General features: G+C 40.9%; 1 protein-coding gene across 4 annotated transcripts in view; it reads left to right on the forward strand.

The window, feature by feature from the left end:
* PDE8B (phosphodiesterase 8B) overlaps nt 1-27,145 on the forward strand; it is a 90,008-nt gene that overhangs the window by 46,553 nt on the left and 16,310 nt on the right. For all 4 annotated transcript variants that reach the window (XM_075410684.1, XM_075410685.1, XM_075410687.1 and 1 more), the window contains exons 3-11: nt 5,295-5,485; nt 6,572-6,631; nt 9,761-9,818; nt 15,552-15,640; nt 18,583-18,661; nt 19,572-19,712; nt 21,454-21,542; nt 22,187-22,247; nt 26,941-26,992. In XM_075410684.1, coding sequence (XP_075266799.1) covers nt 5,295-5,485; nt 6,572-6,631; nt 9,761-9,818; nt 15,552-15,640; nt 18,583-18,661; nt 19,572-19,712; nt 21,454-21,542; nt 22,187-22,247; nt 26,941-26,992 — 820 coding nt within the window. The remainder of the gene's footprint in view (nt 1-5,294; nt 5,486-6,571; nt 6,632-9,760; nt 9,819-15,551; nt 15,641-18,582; nt 18,662-19,571; nt 19,713-21,453; nt 21,543-22,186; nt 22,248-26,940; nt 26,993-27,145) is intronic.

The following is a 27,145-nucleotide window of genomic DNA, read 5'->3' on the forward strand; positions in this document are numbered from 1 at the left end:
TCCGGATTCTGTATTTGTTCAGGGGTGAGTTTAAAACACATCGGGGGTGCCCACTGCTCTAGACACCTGCCCATGCTGTCCCACACACCCAGCCACTCACAGCTATCCGGCCCCGGGGCAGGTCTCTGCACGATGTTCTTAACGACTTGCTTAACCCTAAACAAAAACCAAAACCCATTCAGGAGGCATAACAAAAGGAGAGTGCTGCCCTGAGCATCCCACGGGTACTTTATCAAAAGCCGTTAGGACTGGCCTGAAGGAGAGGGGGGGGCGAAAGAGTGGGGGAGGGTATCCCCTTCGGTTTTCCCCACAGACTAGGTTTGATTATTCACAAAATCTAAGACATAGGATCCGAGGTATGGAAATGACCTCAGTGCCGCATGCAAATACAAGCCTAATTTCACACACAGTGATGCTATCATGTCATAAGTCGACATCGTACAGTACAGCAAAATTATCATCCTGATCTTTTTCCCAGCGATGATGAACAGCACGGCATTGAATACATACTGCAAATAAGGATTCAAAAACCACAGCCATCTGATGAAAGACAGAAACATTTTTACCGACGACTATTTAACACAGAAAAACGCGTATAACAAAATTTAACAAAACATAAGAAGGCAGTTTTAACACCCGCTGTTCAGCTCTGCCGTTATCCGTGCGCCACGTTGGGCGCCACATCTAATGTTTTGGTTTCGGTTGCTGCCGGCAACAAAAGCGCCACGCGGCCGCCCCTCCCCCCGCCGGCGTGCGAAGGAGAATGAAAAGAAACAGGCAGAAACTGGTGGGTCAGGATAAGGGCAGTTTAACAGAACAGCAAACAGAGGGAAACAGTAACAACAACGGTACAAATAAGGAGAAAACACAACAACGAACCGTACGACCCAGACAGCCGCTCTCCCGAAACAGGACCGGCGCCGCGCCCCCCCAAGCCGCGAGTGCGTTCCCGCCGCCCCCCCCCCCCCCCCCCCACCGGAACCCAGCGTGATGTCACATGGTATGGAATACCGGGCTCTGTTTGGCCAGGTGGGGTCAGCCCCCACCCCCCGGCTGTGCCCCTTCCTGGAGTCCGGTGAAAATTAACCCTGTCCTGGCCAAACCCAGGACAAACTGGAATGCATTGAACTTCGCTTGGGGGTGGATGAAGAACGAGTCGAGAGCTGATGGGTTAGAATTAAGAGACATCATATAAGTGATGTTATTGTGGGTGTGTACTACAGGCCATCTGACCAAGAGGAGGAAGTTGATGAGGCCTTCTACAAGCAGCTGCAAACAGCCTCACAGTCACAGGCCCTGGTTCTCATGGGGCACTTCAATCACCCTGACATCAGCTGGGAAGACCACACAGCCAGGCACATGCAGTCGAGGAGGTTTCTGCAAAGCATTGATGATAACTTTCTGATGCAAGTGGTGGAGGAACCAAAAAGGAAAGGCGCTCTGCTGGACCTTGTATTAACAAACAAGGAGGGACTGGTTGAGGATGTGAAGGTTAGAGGTAGACTCGGCTGCAGTGACCATGAAATGGTCGAGTTCAGGATCCTGCATGGAGGAAGCAGGGCGATAAGTAGGATCAAAACCTTGGACTTCAGGAGAGCTAACTTCATCCTCTTCAAGGAGCTACTGGGAGGAGTCCTGTGCGCCAGGGCTCTCGAAGGCAGGGGGGTCCAAGAGTGCTGGTCACTGTTTAAATATCACTTCCTTCATGCTCAGGAGCGGTGCATCCCCCTGAGAAAGAAATCTAGCAAAGGAGGCAGGAGACCTGCATGGATGAGCAAGGAGCTTCTAGCGGAGCTCAGGTGGAAGAGGAAGGTCCGTGGAATGTGGAAAGAAGGACAGGCCACTTGGGAAGAATACAGGAATGTGGTCAGAGCATGCAGGGATGCGACGAGGAAGACCAAGGCTCACCTGGAATTGAATCTGGCAAGGAATGTCAAAGACAACAAGAAGGGCTTCTTCAACTACATCAGCAGCAAATGAAAGACTAGGGATAATGTGGGGCTGCTGCTGAATGAGGTGGGTGTTCTGGTGACAGAGGACGCAGAGAAGGCAGAGCTACTGAATGCCTTCTTTGCTTCAGTCTTCAGTGCTAAGGCTGGCCCTCAGGAATCCCAGGCCCCGGAGGTAAGAGAGGAAGCCTACAGAGAGGATGACTTTCCCTTGGTCGAGGAGGACAGTGTGAGGGATTGCTTAAGCGATCTGGACTCCCACAAATCCATGGGCTCCAATGGAATGGACCCACGAGTGCTGAGGGAGCTGGCGGATGTCGTTGCTGAGCCACTCTCCATCATCTTTGATAGGTTGTGGAGGGCAGGAGAGGTGCCCGAGGACTGGAGAAAGGCCAATGTCACTCCAATCTTCAAAAAGGGCAAGAAGGAGGACCCAGGGAACTACAGGCCGGTCAGCCTCACCTCCATCCTGGGAAAGATGATGGAGCAGCTTATCCTGGAGGTCATCATCAAGCAAATGGAGGAAAAGGTTATCAGGAGTAGTCAGCATTGATTCACCAAGTGGAAATCATGCTTGACCAATCTGATAGCTTTCTACAATGGCATGACTGGCTGGGTAGATGAGGGGAGAGCTGTGGATGTTGTCTAACTCGACTTCAGCAAGGCTTCTGACACTGTCTCCCATAACATCCTCATAGAGAAGCTCAAAAAGTGTGGGCTGGATGAGTGGTCAGTGAGGTGGATTGAGAACTGGCTGAATGGCAGAACTCAGAGGATTGTCATCAGTGGCACTGGAGGCCTGTAACTAGTGGTGTCCCCCAGGGGTCAGTACTGGGCCCAGCCTTGTTTAACTTCTTCATCAATGACCTGGATGAAGAGTTAGAGTGTACCCTCAACAAGTTTGCTGATGACACCAAACTGGGAGGGGTGGTGGATACACCAGAAGGCTGTGCTGCCATTCAGTGAGACCTGGACAGGCTGGAGAGTTAGGTGGAGAGGAACCTGGTGAAGTTCAACAAGGGCAAGTGCAGGGTACTGCATCTGGGGAGGAACAACCCCATGCACCAGTACAGGCTTGGGGCAGACCTGCTGGAGTGCAGCTCTATGGAGAGGGACCTGTGTGTGCTGGTGGACGACAAGTTGACCATGAGCCAACAGTGTGCCCTGGCTGCCAAGAAGGCCAATGGTATCCTGGGGTGCATTAAGAAGAGTGTGGCCAGCAGGTTGAGGGAGGTTCTCCTTGCCCCTCTACTCTGCCCTAGTGAGGCCCCATCTGGAGTCCTGTGTCCAGTTCTGGGCTCCCCAGTTCAAGACAGATGAGGAGCTACTGGAGAGAGTCCAACGGAGGGCTACGAGGATGATGAGTGGACTGGAGCATCTCTCCTATGAGGAAAGGCTGAGGGAGGTGGGCTTGTTCAGCCTGAAGAAGAGAGAGCTGAGAGGAGACCTAATAAATGCCTATAAATATCTGAAGGGTGGGTGTCAGGAGGATGGGGCCAGACTCTTTTCAGTGGTGCCCAGTGACAGGACAAGGGGCAATGGGCACAAAGTGAAGCATAGGAAGTTCCGTCTGAACATGAGGAAGAATTTCTTCCCTCTGAGGGTGACGGAGCACTGGAAGAGGCTGCCCAGGGAGGTTGTGGAGTCTCCTTCTCTGGAGATATTCAAGACCCGCCTGGACGCGGTCCTGTGCAGCCTGCTGTAGGTGACCCTGCTTTGGGAGGGGGGTTGGACTAGATGACCCACAGAGGTCCCTTCCAACCCCTAAAATTCTGTATCCACAGAGAAATTCTGCAGCTCTACCATGTCGCTGCTTTCCAACATTTCGAAGGCTGGGAAAAAATCAACAACTAGGTACAGTGACAGCAGTTACCTTGGATGTCAAGTGTCAGCAGCCCAAATCTGCTTATTGTTAACTACAATAAAAAATATTCTTTCTAGTAAATTGAAACTTTTTAAATTCTTTCTTAATATCTGTGGAAATTTCTAGTACATAGTTATCTTCCACTGTTTGGTGAAACCTTGGCTGGTTGTCCTGCCACAGTAACATTAATTAATTTATCTGTTGTTTAGAATTTAACAATCCAGACAGCTGAAGATAAGAGAAAAGTTATGGTCACCTTTTCTAGCTTCTAGGCTGATGGTTTTTAATTTCATGTGGTGACACCACAGTTGCGTAGAGTAGCACATGTGAAAAGTTATTGACCTTTCTTATGGGCATTTGGGATGAAATTTTGCATATTTTGCTCAAGTTGTTTCAGTGAAGTGAGGGGATTACTTTTGTTTGTGAAATCAAGATAATTTTCCTTCATACATAATTTACTCTCTGGCTGCTGCCTTTCTGTGCAGTTTGAATAGCTGTGGATAAATTTGACTTTTTGAGGTTTTTTTTTTTCACAGTGTATTTGCATTAAATTAACCTTTTTTCTTCAACTGTCACACAGGGTGGCATGGTTAGTGATCAATTGCTATGGTAAATACATGCAAATTGTGAAAGGGATTGTCTACATGACTTGTGTTCCTAGCTGTGTCATTTGTATGCTGACAATATATGTATTATAGGGGAAAGATGAAAAATTTATTCTCTCCTAAAAACACTCTTTCTTTCACACAAGAAGCACACAAATACAGCTGTTTTCAACCTATATTCTGTGTGTCAGTTAGCAAACAGACCTCTTACAGCATTAATTTGATTTTTAGAATAGCGCCTTGGCATGCACATACCTGATCTTGTGTGAGCAGTTCTTTAAGTGTTCAGCTGAAGTTGTCGAAACTACCTCGTATATTTACATAACTAGGGACAATTTATTGGGTAAAAACCATGATGTTTGAATCAGTCTTTTTCCTGCTACCCAGCCTTGTCCATACCTGTTTGTCTGTTGTTCTTTTCAGTCTTGAAAGAATATGGGTCAATTCCATTTTGTTGTACATCTAAGGAGAAATAATGAATAAAACTGTGTTATATTAATTGTTTGTCCCTAAAGAGCAATAATTAAGGCAGTTGCATTTCAGACAGTTTATTACAATTAAAAGTGTGTGTAGCTGGGATGGTCTGATGAGAGTGGTAACAATGTTTGAACACCTACGCACCTACTCTGGGTGGCTGCTGATTGAATTCGAACATGAATGAGAAAAGGCTCATCATCTGGTAGCTGCTTTTGTCCTAAATATAAGTCCTACGCAGTTAACTATTGACTGTCTATTGATGATCACTCTATTATGAAAGTTGTGCTACTGCATCAGCTGTTTTACAGTCTGTAGTGCAATCTTCTCACTTTCAAAGTAGATGTGCAGAGAACTATTTTGTATGTTTCATGTGGTGCTGCTGTTTTGCATTCTTTGCAGGTTTTGCTGATCTTTGCAAAAGAAGACAACCAAAGTGATGGTTTCTGGTGGGCTTGTGACAGAGCTGGATACAGGTGTAATATTGCCCGGACTCCAGAGTCAGCACTTGAATGTTTTCTTGATAAGCACCAGGAAATAATTGTTATAGATCACAGGAACTCCAGATATTTTGATGCACAAGATATCTGCAGGTAACTTAAAGGTCCTTATGTTTCACTTCAGAATATATTATACAAAACCAAACCTCCTAACTTTAAAAAGAAAAAATAGAAAAGAAAAAAAAAATTAACATCCAAAACTATAGTAAAGTGGAAATTTGGGAACTGAGGCTGAGAGGTTTGCATACATCTCTAAGAGGAGAACAAGATGAAAAATACACTTTTGGCAAAGCTGATTTGTAGAACTGCCTCTTTAGGTCACAGGCTTCTCTCAGAGCATAAGCCAGAGCTGCTGTAAAATAATTCCCAGCTGTCTGTGCCTACTTCTTTCCTGAAGCTACAGGGTTTCAAAGGAATGTGGTTGTTTGTCCACTGGGTCAGGCACTGACAGTTCTTCACAAAAGTTTGCATCGCTCTTCTGGTCCACATGGCTGTTGGTAGCAGCTCTAAGGCTGCAAGTGCTCAGTATCGGGGTAGTTGAAGCAGACATTTTGTACCATACACCATACCATGCTTCTGAGTCCATCATGAGCTGAAATTCGCCATGTTCATGACAAGGAGCATTTTAAAGCTCAAATACTTGTGCTGATGGAAGTTCTTCTAAAAGACCAACAAATAAACCTAAAATCTGTTTATTCAAGACAGTATGACACAATTGAAAAAAGTTATGTTTAGCCAGAAGAAGGTGAATGGAGTGTTCTTCTGATAGGTGGTCATATTTTTTTCACTTCCTTAATAATATGGAAAGTGGTAATATTTTGTTTATTCAGCATTTCATAAAAGATATTCTATCGTATATATTTTCTAGGCCCTTTTTTCTTACTTGCATGCCACAAAAGCACTTCTCACCCTCTAAAGAAGATTTTACATTATTTAGAAGGACAATGCTAAATGTGGAAGAAGGTGGTGGAGATTCTTGTTTAAATTAGCTAATGGGTATTGAAAATGTGTTGTATAGACTGATCTTTCTCAACCCATGCATTCAGGGCAGTCTGTCCCAAATAAGCTGAGCCTCCATGGTGTCTTTCAGTCCTGATTTGCATTTATATTGTCTGTGAAGATACTCAGAGTAACATTGAGTAAGCGTGTGGTCTAACTGAGAAATTTTTGTTTCCTCAGGTCTATTCGTGCCGCAAAACCATCAGAGCACTCTGTGATACTTGCTGTGGTTCCACATATGTAAGTATTACTGTTTTGTGAAAAATTTTTTATTTTACTTTGTAAGCATGTTATGTATAATAGTTATCTAATAACAGAAAGTATCTTCTAGCAAGCCTTATAGATTGTTTCATATTATTTTACCTGAAATGGGTTAGTGATGTTTTATGTGACCTATTTAAGTATTTGAGAACTTAGTGTTTATATATACTAGTATTATCCCTATCACATTCAGGGGATCATAATGTAATGGATTGTATACTAAATGTATATGTATAAATGGCTTTGTACTAAATATGCAAAGCGTTTGACACTGTCCTGCATGGCATCCTTGTCTTTAAATTGGAGAGACATGGATTTGACAGAAGGACCACCCGGTGGATAAGGAATTGGCTGGGTGATTGAACTCAAAGAGTTGCAGTCAATGGCTTGATGTCCAAGTGGAGACCAGTGATGAGTGGTGCTCCACAGGTGACAGTATTGGGACAGGCACTGCTTAACATCTTTGTTGGCAACATGGACAGTGGGGCTGAGTGCACCCTCAGCAACTTTGCTGACAACACCAAGCTGCGTGGTGCAGCTGACACACTGGAGGGAAGCGATGCCGTCCAGAGGGACCTTGACAGGCTGGAGAGGTGGGCCTGTGTGTACCTCATTCAGTTCAACAAGGCCAAGTGCAAGGTCAGGGCAATCCCAAACACAAATACAGGCTGGGCAGAGAACGGATTGAGAGCAGCTCTGAGAAGGACTTCAGGGTGTTGGTTGACGAGAAGCTCAACGTGACCTGGAAGTGTGCGCTCACAGCCCAGAAGGCCAGCCGTATCCTGGGCTACATCAAGAGAAGTCTGGCCAGCAGGTCAAGGGAGGTGATTCTGCCCCTCTACTCTGCTCTGCTGAGACCTCACCTAGAGACCTGCATCCAGCTCTGGAGCCTTCAGCACAAGAAAGACATGGAGCTGTTGGAGCAGGTCCAGAGGAGGGCCACAAAAATGATCAGAGGGATGGAACACCCTGCGTATGAGGAAAGGCTGAAAGAGTTGTGATTGTTCAGTCTGGAGGAAAGAAGGGAGACCTTATAGCAGCCTTCCAGTACCTGAAGGGGGCCTACAAGAAAGCTGGAGAGGGACTTTTACAAGGCCATGTAGTTGACAGGACAATGGAGAATGGTGTTAAAAAGGGTAGATTTAGATTAGATATTAGGAAGAAATTGTTTACTGTGAGTGTGGTGAGGCACTGGAACAGGTTGCCCAGAGAAGCTTCCTGCCCTCTGCCTGCCAGTGTTCAAGGCCAGGTTGGATGGGGCTCTGAGTAACCTGGTCTAATGGAAGGCGTTCCTGCACATGGCAGGGTTGTTGGAACTAGAAGATCTTTAAGGTCCCTTCCACCCCAAACCATTCTATGGTTCTATAAAAAATTAGGAAGCTAGGAGTTGGATTCTAAAGGAAAAAAATAAATAAAGCTGTGCATTGCTTTCTAAAGGAAATAACTCGATCAAATAACTGTGGTTATTAGGGAACCGGGTACTGCAGTAAACTTCAAATCTGTTGGCACTAAACTCACCAGAATTTTTTCCTTCTTCAGTAATTCATACCCCATGTATTCAGGCAGAATTCTTACTGATTTAAATATATTTTTATCAAATACCTTCAAAAAAGAGACCTTTATGTCATTATTAAAAATTCTGCACACTACAGAATCCATTCTAATTCTATTTATTTCCTAGCTCAATTGAAATATTAGGAAATAGAGTGGTGGGAGAAGAACTATTCCTGTAGATAAGATTATAATCTATAAGATTAGAAAATAGATGAAGTTTGCTGCTGAGCAAGACTTTACAATTTGCTTCACCTTTTACTTACTAACACTTCTTAGATTCTTCTGTATACAAAATAACAGGACATCTTTTATTCTCTTCCTGCATTCTTTCTGTAATGCCCTTGTGCATCTGTGAAAAGACACAGGACTTCTGTAGAGTATCTGTCAGGTTTGCTGTAGGAATAACTATCAGGTTGTAGTAATAGCTGCAAATACCTATAAAAGAAACTATAGCATCAGCTTCTGTAATAGTATGATTTTATGTATGTATTTAATGCAAGTGTTCTCACAGCATTCATTATGTTTAGGTAACTATGTAAAATAGATGTTACCTTTTTCTTAGATGTTGCGTGACCATACAACATACCAGTTCTGTTTACTATCTTTGTCAGGGATCTGGATGAGGGGATTGACTGCACCCTCAGTAAGTTTGCAGACGACACCAAATTGGGCGGGAGTGTTGATCTACTCAAGGGTAGAGAGGCTCTGCAGAGGAATCTGGACAGGTTGGATTGATGGGCCAAGGTCAACTGTATGATTTTCAACAAGGCCAAATGCCAGGTCCTGCACCTGGGAAACAACAACACCATGCAAAGCTGCAGACCTGGGGAGGAGTGGCTGGAAAGCTGCCCGGTGGAAAAGGACCTGGAGGTGTTGGTCAGCAACTGGTTGATCATGAGCCAGCAGTGTGCCCAGGTGGCCAAGCAGGCCAAAGGCATCCTGGCTTGTATCAGGAATAGTGTGGCCAGTAGGAGTATGGAAGTGATCATGCTCCTGTACTCAGCACTGAGAGGCCACACCTCAAGTACTGTGTTCAGTTTTGGGCCCCACACTACAAGAAAGACACTGAGTTGCTGAAGCATGTCCAAAGAAGAGCAACGAAGCTGGTGAAGGGTCTAGAGAACAAGTCTTATGAGGAGCGGCTGAGGGAACTGGGGTTGTTTAGTCTGGGGAAGAGAAGGCTGAGGGTAGACCTAAGTCTCTATACGTATAAACTACTTGAAGGGAGGTTGTAGTGAGGTGGACATTGGTCTCTTCTCCCAAGTAACTGGCAATAGGACAAGAGGAAATGGTGTCAAGTTGCACCAGTTGAGGTTTAAATTTGATAGTAGGAAAAATTTCTTCACTGAACGGATTATTGAGCACTGGAACAGGTTGCCCAGTGATGTGGTTGAGTGACCATCCCTGGAGGTATTTAAAAGACACATAGACGTGGCACTAAGGCGCATGGTTTAGTGGTGGACTTGGCAGTGCCAGTTTAATGGTTGGACTCTGTGATCATAAGGGTCTTTTCCAACCTAAACACTTCTATGATTCTATGCTTTTTTTTTGTAGATCTCCTGACCAAGAAGAGACTTCTGTTCTTCCCCTTCTTAATGCAGGCTTTGACAGGGTATGTATAAATTATGTAGTTAATATAGTAACCACAACTGCTTCATAAATTACAGACACTTCTGCTTCCTCAAACTGAAAACTATACATTTGCTTCTGTCAAAAATTTATTGTTGAGAAACCAGTGGCACTTGATTAGGTATTCTTTCCGTTTCAACAGTGTATCCAAGAATTGTATGAAATAAGAGACGCTGCGATCTAGCTAATCCTTCCAGAATAAGCAGGAATACTAAGATTAATGATGGGGGACCCTGATTAATGTGTGCTGCGTATTGCAGTGTGCTGACTAGTCACCCAGACATCTCTGTGTGCCTCAGACTGCTGGGATTCCTCTTCTAATGGACTACAAGCCTAGTTCAGCTCCTCCTGACGTGAACAAGATTTTTTTTTATGAGGTCTGTTGTGTTGGTTTGCACCCGTTCATCTCAGGACAGTGGTAGAGGCAGCAGAAGGGAGGATAAGTGTTCATACTGTTTCTCAAAATAGCTTTGCATGAGAGAGCAGAAAGGCAAGAGTTCTCAGCTCTGAAAATCTACATTCAGTTGCTTACCTTCTTCCAACATTTGTGTGAGTGGCTTTGGATGGATATTAGCATTACTTAATGTAATATAAATCAGATGTAATATTAAAGTTAGCTGTTCATAAGGAAGGTTACATATTGAAGTGATAGAAACACATCAGTGGACACTGTAGTTAGGGAGAATTAACTACATATAGTTAGGACTATAGTACAAAAAAAGAGAGAAGGAAGGGAATTAACCCAGGCAGAATCTCACACTAATATGTTCATACTGAATCCAGTATCTGGAGCTAACTCATATTTAGCTTGAATTTCTTCACAAAGCAAAACATGCACCAGGGTCACCATTTACACCTCATCTCCAAAAAAAGGTAATAGATCTTGCCTCTCCTGCAAGGGTACTGTGGGTGCAAAAGCATTAAATGCAAAAGCGCTTCTGAAGTACTTACATGTTCTGAAAACTGGCAAAGTTGAGACTAAGACAGAAGTCAGCCCAAGAATGCCAGTGTTTTCTTAGTGTAGTTTTCTCCCTCTCTCTCTTTAAAAAAAAAAAAAAAAAAAGGAGGGGGGTTTAATATTTTTCAAAGAAATCTTAATTTCTTCTCAAATCTGGTGTTTCGTTTAAAAACAATGTAAGGCAATATGTTTTGTGGGCTAGATTATAACTGTAGGTATAGTACTGAGGAGAACCAGAGGAGACACTGTGCAACTCTGAAAAACATCTCAGTGGCACATGGCCTAGGAAAGTAAAATCCTTTTGCACTTCACGGCTGCTCTAACCATTCCCTCTAGCTGTCCCAAATTTATCTGAGAGCTTGCATAATATAGTAATTCCCTACTGGAATTATTTAAGCCTTTAAAACATATCTGATGTCAAAGACCTTATTTTCACAGTGGGGTGGACATGGGAATAATTTCTGCTTGGATGGGGATCAGTAGGGACTAAACCCATTAACACAAAAAAAACACACAGAGAAAGATTTAAAAACACCCTTCTTCAAATAGAGAGACAGTATTTTCAGGGAATCTCTTCCTCAGCAGGAATACAAAACTTATTTTTGGAAAATCATATCTGTTCATATCTCTTCACTGTTTTTATTTCTACAGTCCAACCTTTCTGGTAGCTTTATTTTGCATTATCACTATTCATCATATCAGCATTTGTCCTATTTTTCCTCATCATCCTCCTCTTCTCTTGACAAAACACTGAATGTGATAGCTCTATGTGGTGGAGGCTTTCTTCTAAATGCATCTCCAACTTGATTAGTAAAGAGTCTGAGCTTCTAGCCAATTAATCTGTCACCTTTTTGCAGGGTTTTGTAGACAAAATCAAGCTTCTTACATCAAGTTTGGCTCTAAAGATTCTGAAGAACCCCTTTAATCTTTTTGGGAGCATACTCTTGCAAATAACCACAAAACTTTTTTGTGCAGTGAGTAGCTGATCATTCTGCTTTGAAATGTTCTGCTACCTTCATGTGTACTTACGTTAGAGTAATCTCTTTCTGTGTCTGCGTGTACCTATAATATATATTGTAAGTAGTCCTAAAGAAATCAATTTTCATAGAATCATAGAATGGTAAGGTTTGGAAGGGACCTTAAAGATCATCTGGTTCCAACCCCGCTGCCATGAGCAGGGACATCTTCCACTAACCAGGGTGCTCAGAGCTCCATCCAGCCTGGCCTTGAACACTGCCAGGGAGGGGGCATCCTCAACTTCTCTGGGCAACCTGTGCCAGTGCCTCACCACCCTCATGGTGAAGAATTTCTTCCTAATACCTAATGTAAATCTGCCCTCCTTAAGTTTACAGCCATTTCCCCTTGTCCTATCACTGCACACCCCTGTGAAAAGTCCCTCTCCATCCTTCCTGTAGGCCCCCTTCAGGTACTGGAAGGCTGCTATAAGGCCACCCCACAGCCTTCTCTTCTCCAGGATGAACAGCCTCAACTCTCTTAGCCTGTCCTTGTAGGAGAGGTACTCCAGCCCTGTGATCATCTTCGTGGCCCTCCTCTGGATCTGCTCCAACACATCCATGACCTTCTTGTGTTGAGGGCTCCAGAGGTGGACGCAGGACTCCAGGTGGGGTCTCACGAGAGCGGAGTAAAGGGGCAGAATCCCCTCCCTCGACCTGCTGGCCATGCTTCTCTTGATGTAGCCCAGGATACGGTTGGCTTTCTGGGCTGCAAGCGCACATTGCTGGCTCATGTTGAGCTTCTCATCCACCAGTACCCCCAAGTCCTTCTCCTCAGGGCTGCTCTCGTGCCACTCTCCACCCAGCCTGTACTTGTGTTTGGGATTGCCACGACCCACAAGCAGGACCTTCCACTTGGCCTTGTTGAACTTCATGAGGTTCACGCAGGCCCACCTCTCCAGGCTGTCAAGGTCCCTCTGAATGGCATCGCTTCCTAATTTTTTCTAATAAAATCAGTGATGATTGATCACTGCCCAGATCTGGATCACTATGATCACTAAAATATCTCAGAAACAGAGAGAGATTTTGGGAGTCTTCTCTGTTCATTTTATACATTCCGTTGGTATTTTTCTTTATGCTGAATTATTTCTGTTTATTCTCCCTCCTTCTCATGAAAGTCTATTTTATTACATCTTCTGATTTTTCCCTTGTATCATTAACAGCTTTTGTGTTTGTGTATTAATGTTATTGTTACAGCAGTACATTCATTATCATGATTTTTTTTCCCTTTCAGCCTTGTAAATCTAACAGTGATGGCCTACTTAGGATGGTGATTTGGCCTCCTGGCTGATTTTTAGCTACGATTTAAATTAGCAAACAGGGGACCTTAATGTTTGCGGTTACTAAGTTACAATCTTGTATTTTGAACTTCTTTTCCTAACCAAATATTAATCCTCAGTGACCACTCACTGTTAAAAATTTCTGGTTTGCAACAAAATAAATCTTTATTATTAAACCTAGTACTTCTTGCTAAGCAAGAATGATGCATTCCTACTAGCTGATGACATTTGTGGCTTGTGTCAAGTTCTGTATAGGAGAACAATACAACACAATTATCATGAAGTAAAACATAATTTAAGAGTATATGTTTGTTATATCAAAATGTACTGTATAAATACTAAGCTTTTTTAAGAGAAAGTATTGTTGTCTGCCTTCTAATATTTGAGAGTTAATAGATCTTCATCTTCTTGTGCCTCATTTAGATGCACAGGTTAGAAAACGGAAATGCTTCCTGCTTTTTTTCAGGTCCCAGCTGATTCCTCAGCCTTGAGTGAGCCAGTGAATGAAAGGCGTTAGTACTATAAACTTAGATACAACAGTTAGGAGTAGGTTCAGCACTTCAGCAAGCTGCAATTATTGGTTCTGAGCCAAAGATTTGTGCCAAGATAGTCGTTGATTTTTGTCAGTAAACAGCAGTTGTTTGATTTTGTCAGTAAAGAGCACTACTTTAAAATTCAGTTTATGAAGAGATTTAGTCTGTTCTAGTAAGTTTAGTTTGTAAAATAGGTTGCCATCATTGTTAAATTGTATATTATTGATAGATTTGTTTTCACATTGATTTTCTTTTAGCACGAGCATATTTGAATATTTAAAAAAGCGCCCTAAAACTGAAAATCTAAATCTACAGTGCTATAGAAGACAAGTTTGTTTGCAGGCAGTTTATTATGCAAAAACACAGCATCATTTGCACCTTTGCTTCTGCCAACTTGATATTGTGCCTTTTGGTTTCCCATGCATTCACTTAGTGTGTGAAGTGAGAGTTACAGAAATATTTTAAGATCTTAATATTAAGGAATGAAGCAGACCCATGTCAACAGTTATTTTTAATTTTACTTTTTCATGTTTTGCTGGAAACTTGGGATTAAGCCATTGTTCCCAAAACAACCATTTTTCATACAAGAGAGAAGTGTAGATTTCTTAAAAGCCATTCCTTGTTACTCAGAGGTTTGAGTGCTGCCTCTTGACTCCGCATGCAGCTGTGCAATGAGAACTAGTGACAACACAGGGTATTTTCTGTGAAAACTAGCATCGGTGTATGTATTTCTAAAGGAGTGATTTAGCTCTTCATAGCAGAAGTTTACTAGTGAGCAGTAAACCTCAACCGAAGTCAGAGAATCTGCTTGTTTTGCATCAACATAAAGTTCCTGATTTCAGCAGGACCAAGCACAAGACCTTTCTGCTTACTACCTTTGCCTAACAAAGAGTGGATAATCTCTCCCATCTGGAATACACAAAAGCTTGTTAACTGTTGTCAGCATCCTCCTTACTTTGTATACCTTTCTGCACTTCTGAATTCACAGTGACGACTCAGTAAGATTACTTGCAGAGCAAACTTATTTCACCTTCTGAGCTTCTGCTGCAATATTTGCTTGAAAACAAATGAAATACCAAACATCATTAATTTTGTTTTCTTTTTTTAGCATGAATGTGTTATGTCTCCAAGGTATTCCATTTCCATTTGAATTAAGGATAGATGTTAAAAATGAAACATTAAGGCAATACCGGTTTTATATGAGACTGAATTCGGGTTTTTTAGATTACTTGTTTTTAACTGGGTTGCTAAAACCAAATGGTAAAATTCACAGTTGAGGTTTTAGCATATTTTTATACTTGCTTTGTATTTAGATAGCCATGCTGTCTTAAGAACTAGAAAATAATTCGTGGGAAAAGATGATTACTGAACACAAAAGGTACAACTAAAGCTTTTTATTTTTACAGAATTACAGGATGGTTGAGGTTGGAAGGGACCACTGGAGGTCACCTTGCCTCACCTCCCTGCTCAAGCAGGGCCACCTAAAGCAGGTTGCCCACACCATGCCCACACAACTTTTGAAGATCTCCAAGGGTGGAGACCCTGCAACTGCTCTGGACAACCTGTGCCAGTGCTCAGTCATCCTCATAGTAAAAAAAGTGTTTCCCCGATGTTCAGAGGGAACCTCCTGTGTTTCTGTTTGTTCCCATTGCCTCTGGTCCTGTCACTGGGCACCACTGGAAAGAGGCTGGCTCTGTCTTCATACACTCTGTCTTCAGATATTTATATACCTTAATGAAATCCCCCCTTGAGCCTTCTCTTCTCCAGGCTCAGCAGTTCCAGCTCTCTCGGCCTTTCACAGGAGAGATGCTTAATCACCTTTGTGGCCCTTTGCTCGACTCATGCCAGCTCTCTTTATAAGGTTAGCATTTTAGATGCAGGAACAGAAATAACATTCCAATATATTTCATGCACTCTTGATTTGTCTTTCAGCAATTCATGGAGAACAGCAGCATAACTGCTTGTTACAATGAACTGATTCAAATAGAACATGGGGAAGTGCGGTCTCAGTTCAAATTACGGTATGTAGAAGCGTTAAGAATCACCTGCTTGGTCTACATAATTGTATCAGTTTACTTTCTGCTTCTCCCCAGCTATACATATATGTGCTTTGCATTTGTTTGTTAACTAATATACTATACCCTTATTTCCTGTTTCTGTTATTTTGTAAAGGACAAATTTATGTTCCTTAGTAAATGATACCCTTAGAAAGTTTGGTCTGTGTATGCTTCATTCACTGGTGATTTAAATGACGGCTTTCCTTCATGCAAAATGTAGTACATGTCCTTTATTCTGATGCTTGCTTGTGTCCCATATATCTTGAGGCACCCATATTGAATTTGGCAATGTTCTAGCAACCATTACTACCAGCATTACAGCCAGGGCAAGATCCTTTAGCAGAAATATTGCAGAACAATGACTTTGGCTCATTTAATAGCAAGGGTAGCATTTTAAAAATGCTGTGTAATGTGTAAAGTTGATGGGCTGCAAATTTATATGCCAGTAAAACTTCACAAAATCATTCTTGATCTCATGAGTGAGATTTCATAGTTGATAGCATGAGCTGAACTCAATCTTGATCTGGCTTTTCATACCCTGAATTTTTATTTTCTTGCTTGGGCAAGACTTGGTAGGCCAGGAGCACAGTTTTTTATTTTAGTGAGAAATTAAATGACTTTCATTCCCTTATCACTTTTTCTTTTGTGTGACTAATTTTATTTTTAACACAAGTGCTTATACATGCATGTAAATATGTTTGCTATTCAACTATATGGAAAAAACAGCCCTTGAAGTTGAGTGTACTGCAGAGAATATGTAGTTCCCTGGGTGTCATAAATTAATTCCAGTTCTAGCTACAGAAAATACTGTCACTTCTCTACAGGTTTCGGTGTCTCTGTTTAAGAAGTAGATTTGTCTAAAATTTCCTTTGCATATTCATCCCAGAGTGATTTCGTGTTCAAGTGACTATGTGTTTGTGCAAGCAGAATGCAATTACAGTGAAATTTTCAAGGAAAAAAATAGAATTTGGGCTCATACAATTTTTAATAGGTGTTTTCGAAAACAGGAAAATAAAAATCTGAGAAATTTTAGAAGTTAGTTAGGTGTTACTGTGGTCCCAACTTGGCTTGTTTTCAGTTGTAAATGCAGCATGAAATGAGTGACCTCTAAATTAAATCAGCTTAGATCAGAAACATCAGTTTTGTATAGAAAGATTAAGCTGTCATTCACATACATAATTATTGTAGTTTATGTTTCATTTCAAGAATAAAATGCAAATACAGTTTGAGCATCTCTACATGAGCAGTGTCAATTATGAACGCAGACAATTAAAACTCCAACACAGGGAGCCTGATTCATATTGGCTACCATATTTTTCTGCAAGCTTGTTTATAGCAATCACCCAAAAAGACTTAAAATTCATTAAAATTGGTAGGAAACAATGTCAGTCTCCAGTGGCATTTCATCTACTGACAGTTCTTTCATCCATATTGTTTATGGAAACAGCAATATACCACCAACTTGTTATTCTGCTTGCTTTTGCTTTCTTAAACGTAGTTACATAAACCGTGACTCTAGTTCCTTTTAATTTAGGTAAACAGTAGCATTATATAAAAAGTATTCTGTGTTGTCGTGTCTCTCGTATATTGGTAATACACATTTTTTATATTTATGTGTGTGTATATACATTCATATTACCTCTGAACATGACTGGTTTGGGAACCTTTGGCAGCATTGCAAAATACAATGAAAAAAAATGATGGTAGTGTTTTTTGGTTTGCTACTGCTGCTGCCAGATGCAGTCCCAGAATAGTTAATTAAAGAGTTCAATAGATGCAGGGCCAGGATAGTTGAATAGTCAAATAATCTTTGTCATGTAACAAGCACAAGAAATGCTTATAAGTAACATTCGTACTAATATCTGGGGACATGAAGTAGCATTTTAAAAGATAAACTTTCTGAACAGAAAATTCGTTTTTCAGTTATTTCTTGATGAGCAGAACTAGCACTGTCCTATATTTCTTAATTCTCTACTTATCGGTATTAATTCAAACCCCACTATGCAGTCAAGGAGCAAGATGTTCCTTTTAGGTAATAACTGTATACAAGAATGTTTATGGTCCCTTCAATGAGAGGTACATAGAAGATAATTAGTTTGCATTTAGTCCAAATCAAAGATGAAGTACTGACATCTATCAAAGCAATTATGCCTGGGTTGTTTCTTCTAGTATGCATTCTCCTGTATATCTATTTTTTTTCTTTCTAGTATTTGGAGCCTATATTACTGTTAAACTTATCCTGTGTAAATTCTAATTTAAGCAATTTAGGTTTTGTAGCAAGGCTTTTGTTTTCCTGCTTTAGTTCAAGGATAGCCCTGAAAAAATGGGAAACAAAGATCATTTTGGCCCTTAATAAATATCAGTATGTATGGAAATCAAGACACTGAATTATTACTTGGAAACAGGAAAATTTATACTTTTGGGGCTGGGAAGCTGAGGTGGCTTAAATTGTTTCCTTTAATTATTTTGTATTACAACTTCTTTGACAGTGCCTATCTATTTGCTGTATTGAAAACTTTGTATGTATCTGCTGTGGTGATTTTGGTGTTCCCTATCTTTAACAACCACAAAACTTTCTATTCTGATGTAACTGCCGCTTGTTATTTTTACTGCTAATTTTTAGTTCCCAATGTCTAGAGCATGTCTGGAGAAAGAACTGTACTATTAAGGTGCTGCAATACCCATGAGCAATTCTACAATGTGATCTGCAGTAAAAACATGTGAACAACAGGGATGCCTGAAGCTGAGTTTCCTGAAAAAAATCATAATGGAGATAGCAACATGGTTTAGTCAAAACAACCTGCCACTTTCTGATGCATCTACTGATAAGTACAATATAGTAACGTATTTATAGTGAGCAAAACGTTCTAACAATAAAACTAATCCGAATCATTTGCTAATTTCAGGGCTTGTAATGCAGTGTTTACAGCATTAGACCATTGTAAGGAAGCTATAGAAATAACCAGTGAAGATCATGTCATTCAGGTAGGGGGGGAAAAGATTAACTGTTTTGTAGAACTTGGGAGAGAGAAATCCCAAAGAGATCTTTACTCAGTAGTTTTTATTCTATTTCAGTATTTTAGTTTTGTTGCCCATTAGAAAGCTCTGTGCAGTGAACTGCCTTATTTCTGGATGCTGCACATTGATGCCTGCTGAATTTTTAAGACTTTTCATTCATTGACTTTATGTAGATGATAGATTTTAGTACAGTAATCTTGCCTATGGTAAAACCAGCACAAAATCTGTAGCACAACTGTATAGTAAAGAGTTTGTTCTCTTTCTGTGCCTTCTGATAACAGCTTACATATCACCTTCTGTGTTCAGCTTCTTACTTGAATAAAATATTTACCCATTACATAGTATTTTTATATGTAAACCCTGAATTGTAGGGATATGTGTTGTCATGGTTTGGCTTCAGCTGGCAACAAAGAACCACGCAGTTGCTGTCTCACTCCTCCCCCTCCCCAGTGGGATGGGGATGAGAATCAGAAGGAAAAGGCAAAACTCGTGGGTTGGGATGAGGACAGTTTAAAAGAATGGCAAAGTGAGAAGACAATAACAATCAATAATACTGATAAAAAGAATATACAACGTGCAATGTTTTCACCACCCAATGCTTAGCTTGCTCCTGAGTAGCAAATCTCCCCATCCTTCAGTCAGCTCCCCACTTAAATACCGAGCATGACATCACATGGTACAGAACATCCTATTTGACTGGCTGATTTGGGTCAGCCCAACCAGCTTCTTGTGAAAATTAACTCTATCCCAGCTGAACCCAGGACAGTGATTATGGCTTTAGATACATAGCTTGTAGCATTTTGATAGTTACATGTAAGTAACTATCCTTTAAGTATGTTCTTTTTCATATTATCCTAAGGTACTTTTTTTTTGGCAGTATGTTAATCCAGCCTTTGAACAGATGATGGGATATCACAAGGGAGAGCTTATTGGCAAGGAACTTACTGAACTACCAAAAAGCGATAAAAACTGTCCAGATCTTTTAGACACTATCAACACTTTTATTAAAAAAGGAAAGGTAAGCAAATAAAACAAATTCATGCAAAATTGCTTTCAATTTGTATTCTGCTTTATTTTTAATGCTCCAGGTTTAAGAACACAAGATGTGGTATTCATGAGTAGATGTGTAAGACCAAAATTTTGTTCCTCAGATGTCTTAGGAGCACAAACAGCCCATGCCTCAGACAAGTGACTAGAGATTTCTCTAGCTTTACTTTTAGGATCTGGCTGAACTCCTCTACCAATCTGTTGGCTTAAGATCAGTGTAAGAACATTCTCCGTTTCTGTTTCGCTTGGAGCCCGTGGAGCTTTTGTTAGTTGGAACATATCAGTTTGTCCATCAGTCAGTCTCTCAGGTGGCTGCATCATCCAGCCAAGAAGTCTAACTGCAGAGCCTTCATTGACTGCATGCTTTAAGCACCATGTGCCATAATCAGTTGTGACCAAAACATACCAGCACCCAGTGGGGTTTGATTTTCTAACTACAGTTCGAATATCTGCAGCGCACCATGGACTCCTGTCGTGGTGGTGATGGGCCACAAAAGCACTATGTGTTCCTCATCATGTGTTCCCCTAATACATGCAACAGTCTCTTATCCCACCTCCCATGGGTTGCAGAAATATCTGTCCCCCTTCCCTATCTAATCTTCTTCATGAATTTTGAGGAGTTCTTGAACCTTTTGAGGAGTTCTTGAACCTTTGAGTCACTTCCAGCAATGATCTGAGCTTCAGGGGTCACTGTCTGGAGTTGTCTGCAGGTTCACCTTGGTTCATTGGCAGCACCTGCAGACCACTCCTGCTTTGCTCCTCGTTTACGTAGGCTGCCCCGCTGGTAGCACTGCCTGCTCGAAGGCCGTGTGTGTCTTCTGAATCACTCATCTTTGTCTGTGACAGAGAAGGTATCTTCCACCCATTTTCCAACTTCATCTTACTCTGTTGCTAAGTAGTTCCCTCCTTAAAATCTCTCTTCTTTGAGGTGGTAAGGAGAGAGAAGCCTTCTGCTTTAGCTTCCTTTCTTCTCCAGTCCATATCAGAGGATCCTCTATCTTTTATCTCTGCACAGTGGACTGCTTAAGGATTGTGCATATATGGCTCTTGGTTAGCCTTCAATCCTCTTGATGCTTTCTTGTAGCAGTGGGGATGGAGGGAACATTAGTGGCCATTCAGAGAAACAGGCAGTTGCATGGAAGAACAGAATAAGAGATACCATCAAGAAATTGTTCCTTCCTTTTGCTGATCTAGAGTGCCTTGGATATCCATGGTCATAGGAAAACAGTCAAGGAGAGAGAATAGGCTATTGCTTACCTAAAGTTAGTTGAAGGACATTCTTAGGTCAAACACTTCTGAAATTTAGCATATGTATTGCTTGACGACTGACAACTTCAAAGCTGAATTGTCAGCACAGAGTTTGGTTCTGCTGCTCCCAGGGGAGATATTCTCTGGATGCGTTGCAGCCACCACTGCTTATGATGGTACCTACCAAGAATGTTTGTAATGCCTCAAAGTAGATGCCGCCTAAATTTCTTTGTAAAAATTGTATACTCTCTCACAAGGGAAACATATTTACACTGTCCTTAGGTTAGAAAATGCCTTTTAAAAGTGCTACTCTGTATTAATAAATTTTACACTAATTAAAAATAAATACAACCATGAAATAATATGTAATTATTTACTATGTAAGGACTATGTAATAATAAATAAATATTTGACTGCAAGCTATATATTCTTAGATACTGTCTTTGTTCTGTGTGTTTGCTTAGGAATGGCAAGGATTTTACTATGCTAGAAGAAAATCAGGAGACAGTATCCAGCAGCATGTGAAGATAACACCTGTGATCGGTCAAGGAGGGTAACTAACTCGTCCAGAACATAATTGCTTTCTGGTTTTCAGGGCCTTCTCTCCTCTGTAAGTTTGACATGAACCTCCATATGTTGAGTAGCAGGGTGATATAACTGCTGACTTTAAGCAATGTGGAAAGAGTAAGCGAAGTTGAGAAGGTCATGTACTTTTTGTCCATTTTGGTGTCATCATATGCTGGCTAAAAGAACTATAAAGCCACAACAATTAATAGTGCTATAGATACCTGCAAGCTGATGATTAGGCTCATGTTACCATGCATTTCTTTATGAAGTTATTCTGCCTATTCAAACTGCTACCTGGTCAGCTGAAAGGATCAGCAGCTGGCAATCCCCTGGTTTGTGTGTGTGCTTGTATGTGCTCCCACTTTTGCAGTGCTGTATGGGCACGTTGCCAAATTCTGCACCCAGATGTGCAGGTGGATTCCTGCAGGAGCAAAAGGATCAGATGTCCTGGGACAAAAACGTAGCTATAACGCTGAAGGAGTGCTTGTCGCCCAGTTGTCTGTTTGGTATTGGGTTTGGTATCTTGTTTCATGAAGGCACGGAGACCTCTGCTTTAGAAAATAGCAGTGTATCACCTCACTTCTCTTTTTACCATTTGATATGGTAACAAGTGATTATTTCTCTTGCTAGGAAAATAAGACACTTTGTGTCCCTCAAAAGGCTGCATTGTACCAATGAAAACAACAAACAGGTATCATATTTCTTTCATGTCATAATGTTCCTCATTTTTAGTAAACCGATTTTTTTTTTGTTTAGAAATTGATATTTTTCCAAGAGGATGTGATCTATATTGTTACCAAGATTCTCATTGATTGTTGGAGCAAGTGAGAAAACCTCAGCATTTGCATGCGCTGTTCTCCTTTTGTAGGACTGCTGAGTAGAGAAAGCAAGGCTTTAATTCTCTGGAGCACGAATGTGACAGTTGAGTCTGCGATACTGTGGAGCAACATAGATCATAGTCCAAAGAGATTTCAGAGGCTTTTTTTCTATAGCTGCTCTTGCCAGTCTGATCTGGTGTACTTATGTCTAATAATGACCTATGCTGAGCTGTCACAAGGTTTGCCAACGTGTGGCTCTTGAATAAATTTTAGCCTGCATGCAGGACCTGAGACGTTACATGTTTATCAGAACACGTGTTGTAGAGGGGTGTAATCCAAGTCATAACCCAAGTAAACCAGCAGCAGTTGTTGACCCTGGTCTCTGCAGTCCGGGCAGATGTCCACCCAAGCAGGTCCTGCAACAGGGCTGGTGGCATGGGGAGCTGTTTGTTGTCATCTGCTCCTGCTTCTCCCACTCTGAAAGTGTCAGAAGCAAATGATCATATCACATGCTTTGCCTCAAAAATACTCTAGTACATGGCCTGTAAAGAAGTTTGCACTTCTGTGAGCAAAGAAGTGAAATCTATCTTTAACCTGTGGTCTGTAGGGGTGAGATAGAAAGCAGGGAGCATTTTAGACTGAGGATGTGCCTGGGAATCATGATGTTTCCATGTTCTTTTGGGGAGGAGTTATGTGTCTTGGTTTAGTTAGAATTGTAATGTGCTTTTATCCATGATGCGGGTAAAGACATTTGTGCATAAAAGGTATTTAGAAAGTCGCTACTGCTTCTAGTTGTCTCTTCTTCAGTATGTCAATACTGAATATTAACACTTTGTTGGAAAGCTTCTACTACTGGAAGAAGTTCATAGGTAGTATTCTGTAAAATCTGGCTGTTGAAACCATTCCCCTTGCGCAAGTTGCTGTGGGCGCAGGTAGTAACAAGTCAAGAGAGAAATCTGCACAACTTTTGGAAGAACTTTGAACAACTACCACTGAAGAACAATGCTCAAAATGTTTTAAACTGACCTCATCTTTCAACTAAACTGTGGCTTTTAGTATCAGCAGCAAAGTATCATTTACAGTAGCAGGATAAATTAGCACTTTTAAAAGTGCTCAGGCTAGAGCGCAACAAAGTTTTGTAATAGGAGCAGTACTAAAGTTACATATATTTCTTTTTAATTCATTATTTAAACCTCATCATTTTCATTGTTTCATTGCTTTGATGTTGACTTGAAAGTGAGATACAAACTTGATGTTTTTTATATAATACACACATAGCTGAAAGACTGGTACAGGGAAGTGTGGATGTGATACTCCTAGCACAAGATAATCTCTAAGAAACAGTTACAAACTTGCAGCCATCTGTAAAAAGCACCAGTAGGACTATAGATACAGTCTTTTTATTTCTGTTTTTCATTGCCCTGTTCACTGGGCTGCCCAAGCCAGTAAGCATAATTAACAAATTTTAGTTAGTGACTTGTGTGCAGTGCCACATTCATATCCTCTGTACTGCTGGCACTGTTGGAAAGCACCATCAATGCACATTTTTTAGTATTGGTTCATGAGCAGTTACTGGTAAATAAAGCACTAACACAACTATAGGTCTGGGGAGCTTTACACGTTTGGTAAGCCCAGAGAATATGGCCTTCAAAGGGTTCTCCACAGACGTAGAGATCTATCACAAAGGTTAAAAACTGCAGCCTAGCAGAAGGCATGGTCTGTGAAGATTTAAAGTCCACTGGGGAAAAAACAAGATGCATCCAACAGAACTAGGTAATCATGCTGTTTCTATTCTGTGGTGGAAGCATCTGTCGCCTGTAGTAGAGCTCCAGGTGCACTTAAATTGCATGAAAAATTCTGTGTCTTGGAGTTTTGGGGGTGCGGGTGTGGTTTTAATTTTGGGTTGGCTTTTTTTTTCCATTTTAGATGGGCAGTGATGGTGGTGTATAGGAATATCTAATTTATATTTACAAGACTTCTTAGAGTTATTTTTGTAGCAACACTAACATGATGGTATCAATCCTGATCAACATTTGGACACTGCAGTTTTCCTAAAATCCATGCCTGAATACTTGCAGCAGTAGAACTCTGCCTAAAAAAATATTAGGTTTCTTTTCAAGCTACAGATAATTCCTTATGGAAAGGTAAAAGGAAATCAAACAAATTATTTATTTAGCACTGAGCTAAATAAGAGTAAAAGCTGTCATGATTCAAATTTTGATGCAAATGTCTGATGTTCCACTGCATCAACATAGTTATAAATGGCTTGATCTCAGCATTCAGACACTGTATGCAGACTTAAAAAACATCCCTACATTATTATGCATTGTTTAACCTTAAAAAATGTAGACATGTTCTTTGTCATTACTGACAGCCTCCATAAGGGATATCACAGTATGATTAGAGATCTATTCCAGATTTATCACATACAAAAATTAAGTATGTTAGATTTTTGCATGAAAAAAATACATCTGAGAGTGTATTAACTATTCTTACAGTGAAGATTTACGAATGGGGATTGACTTTCATGTGACTATTCCCATGTGCTGAAGCCTATGTAATGATTAATGCTGCCTTTGTCAATTTGAGACCTGGCAGGATAGAGGCCAGTGTTTACACATTCATAAATTTACACCAGAGGTGGTGTTTCTCCTCTTAAGAACACATCAGCCCAAGATTAACTGCGTAAGTTTTCTCATAACTTACCTTACATGACTCTTTCAGGTCATGCCTGCAGAAGGGGTAAGAGAAGTATTCGGAACTGAAATGTGGTTTATTTTTTTAGTAGAGTGCTTAAATGACTGTGCCAAAGTTTTCTGCCACTTGTGCAGTAGACAGAGGTATATCTATGGGCTCTGCGATAAGCTCCAGTCTGGGACCAGAACGAGCAGTCCAGATGCCTTGCGTCACTATACCATATCTAATGATCTTCGTCGATCTTACTCTGTTTGGATGAGATGATTTCTCTGAGAGTTCCTGCATGATTACAAGAGAGGTGTTTAAGCTTTTCAAATCGGTTTTCTGGAGGAAGAGTCATTCCTTACACTCCCTTGAACAAGATTTATATGGAGCACAAGCACAGGACTTCCCTTTTTTTTTTTCTTCTTATTCATTACATAAAGCCACTCCTGAAATTTTTTTTTCTTTCCATACTCTTTTTTTTCCCTTTCACCCTCTTCCCCTCCTCCCCACAACAGCAAAAAGGAAAAAAAGATGGAAGGTGTGCAAGAATGATGAAAAAGAGAATTTCTATCATTCTTTTCCTTTCTTTCCTGAATAATCCCTCTAAGGACCCTGCAGCATGCACTGTCACAAAATGATATGGACACTAAGAGCACATAAATGCAACCTTGCTGTACTCTCCTTTTAACTCACAGGTTGCAGCCATGGATTTCATGCTTCCATGCATTCTAGTGCTTTGCTGTGTAGGCAGGTGATGGATTTGGTCAGAGGAGCCATTCACCATAGGTTAGATGACAGTGCTGGACACCGAAATACACTGTGTGATGAATAATGTGTAAGTGCAGTGTCAAGCACTGAGGTTTATTCATGTGAAGTAGAAGGTATGTATCCCTTGTCTAGTGAATAAAGTAAAAGAAGTAATGCACTATTTTTGGTCTTTTTCAGTGTCTCTGTTAGCTATACCTAAATATGTCACGTGCTGATTTTAGAAGGAAGACCTGAGGAACTGAAAGTTCTGCTCGGTTTTCCTATTAACTGGAAAATACTTTCTTGTAACCACGTAATGAAGGAACAGGGTGAAGCAATTAGCAGATATTAAAGCATCATGCATTGGACAGAGTGTACTTTTGTTTCTGAGCAGGATGGAAAAGCAGAGGACCATTTAATCTGTGTCATTGTAGACAAAGTAGTAGATGTAAACTTTAAGATAATGGAAATATCCTATTGAAATTCTAAGAAAGATTGCAATAACTATCGGCAGAGCCACATGGGACGTTTCAGAAGCACAAATAAAGATTTCATGTTTAACTTTTTCATTCATGAGGATGATTAAAAATTATGTGGAAATAAAGTTCTGATGGATGACGCGTACCTCTACCCTTCAGCTGCTGGAGAGTTGTTTTTGTAACTGGCTTTTTTGAAGTGTGGGTTATCAGTGACCCATGAAAGGATGCATGCAATATTAGCTTACACAGTAGTAAGAAAATGGTTTTTAAATTACTGTACAGAGGGCAAAAATTAACGCTTTAGCATTGTTTTTCCTTTTTGTGTTTTATTCCTGGAATCTTTCTGGTTCATATGCAATTTGCACTTAAAACTATCTGAAAATAAATGTCAGTTCCCTTGCAGGGAGACACAGGCATTAAACAGGAACTTGGCACATAAAAGCACTACTGTATCTTTGATTTCCTGAATTGCATTTCTGTTTACTTTCATACTATTTCTCTGCATCTAATTACACCTAAAGAAGAGTCTTTGCCAAACACTTCTCTTTTTAAAATAACTAATAAATGTTGGATAAGGACATTGTTGAATGTAGCCCTTTAAAAATATTTTTGTATTATTTTTCCTTACATATGTATTTTACTCTTGGTGCATCTTCAGCTCTACAAGAGTTACGGTGATCAGAAGTACACAGGAGACAGTTCTCAGTCAGGTTAGAATGCTATCATTTACCTTTATATACCGCTGTGCTTGCGGTTGTGGCCGGGTGCTTTGCTGGTATGAAATGTTGTTGTCTCTTCCCTCTGATGAGTTCTCTTCCCTCTGACAAGCCAGTGGTCAGAACAGATGGCCAATGACAGATGCC

Source organism: Opisthocomus hoazin, chromosome Z, assembly GCF_030867145.1.
Source record: "Opisthocomus hoazin isolate bOpiHoa1 chromosome Z, bOpiHoa1.hap1, whole genome shotgun sequence".
Classification (NCBI taxonomy): Eukaryota; Metazoa; Chordata; class Aves; order Opisthocomiformes; family Opisthocomidae; genus Opisthocomus; species Opisthocomus hoazin.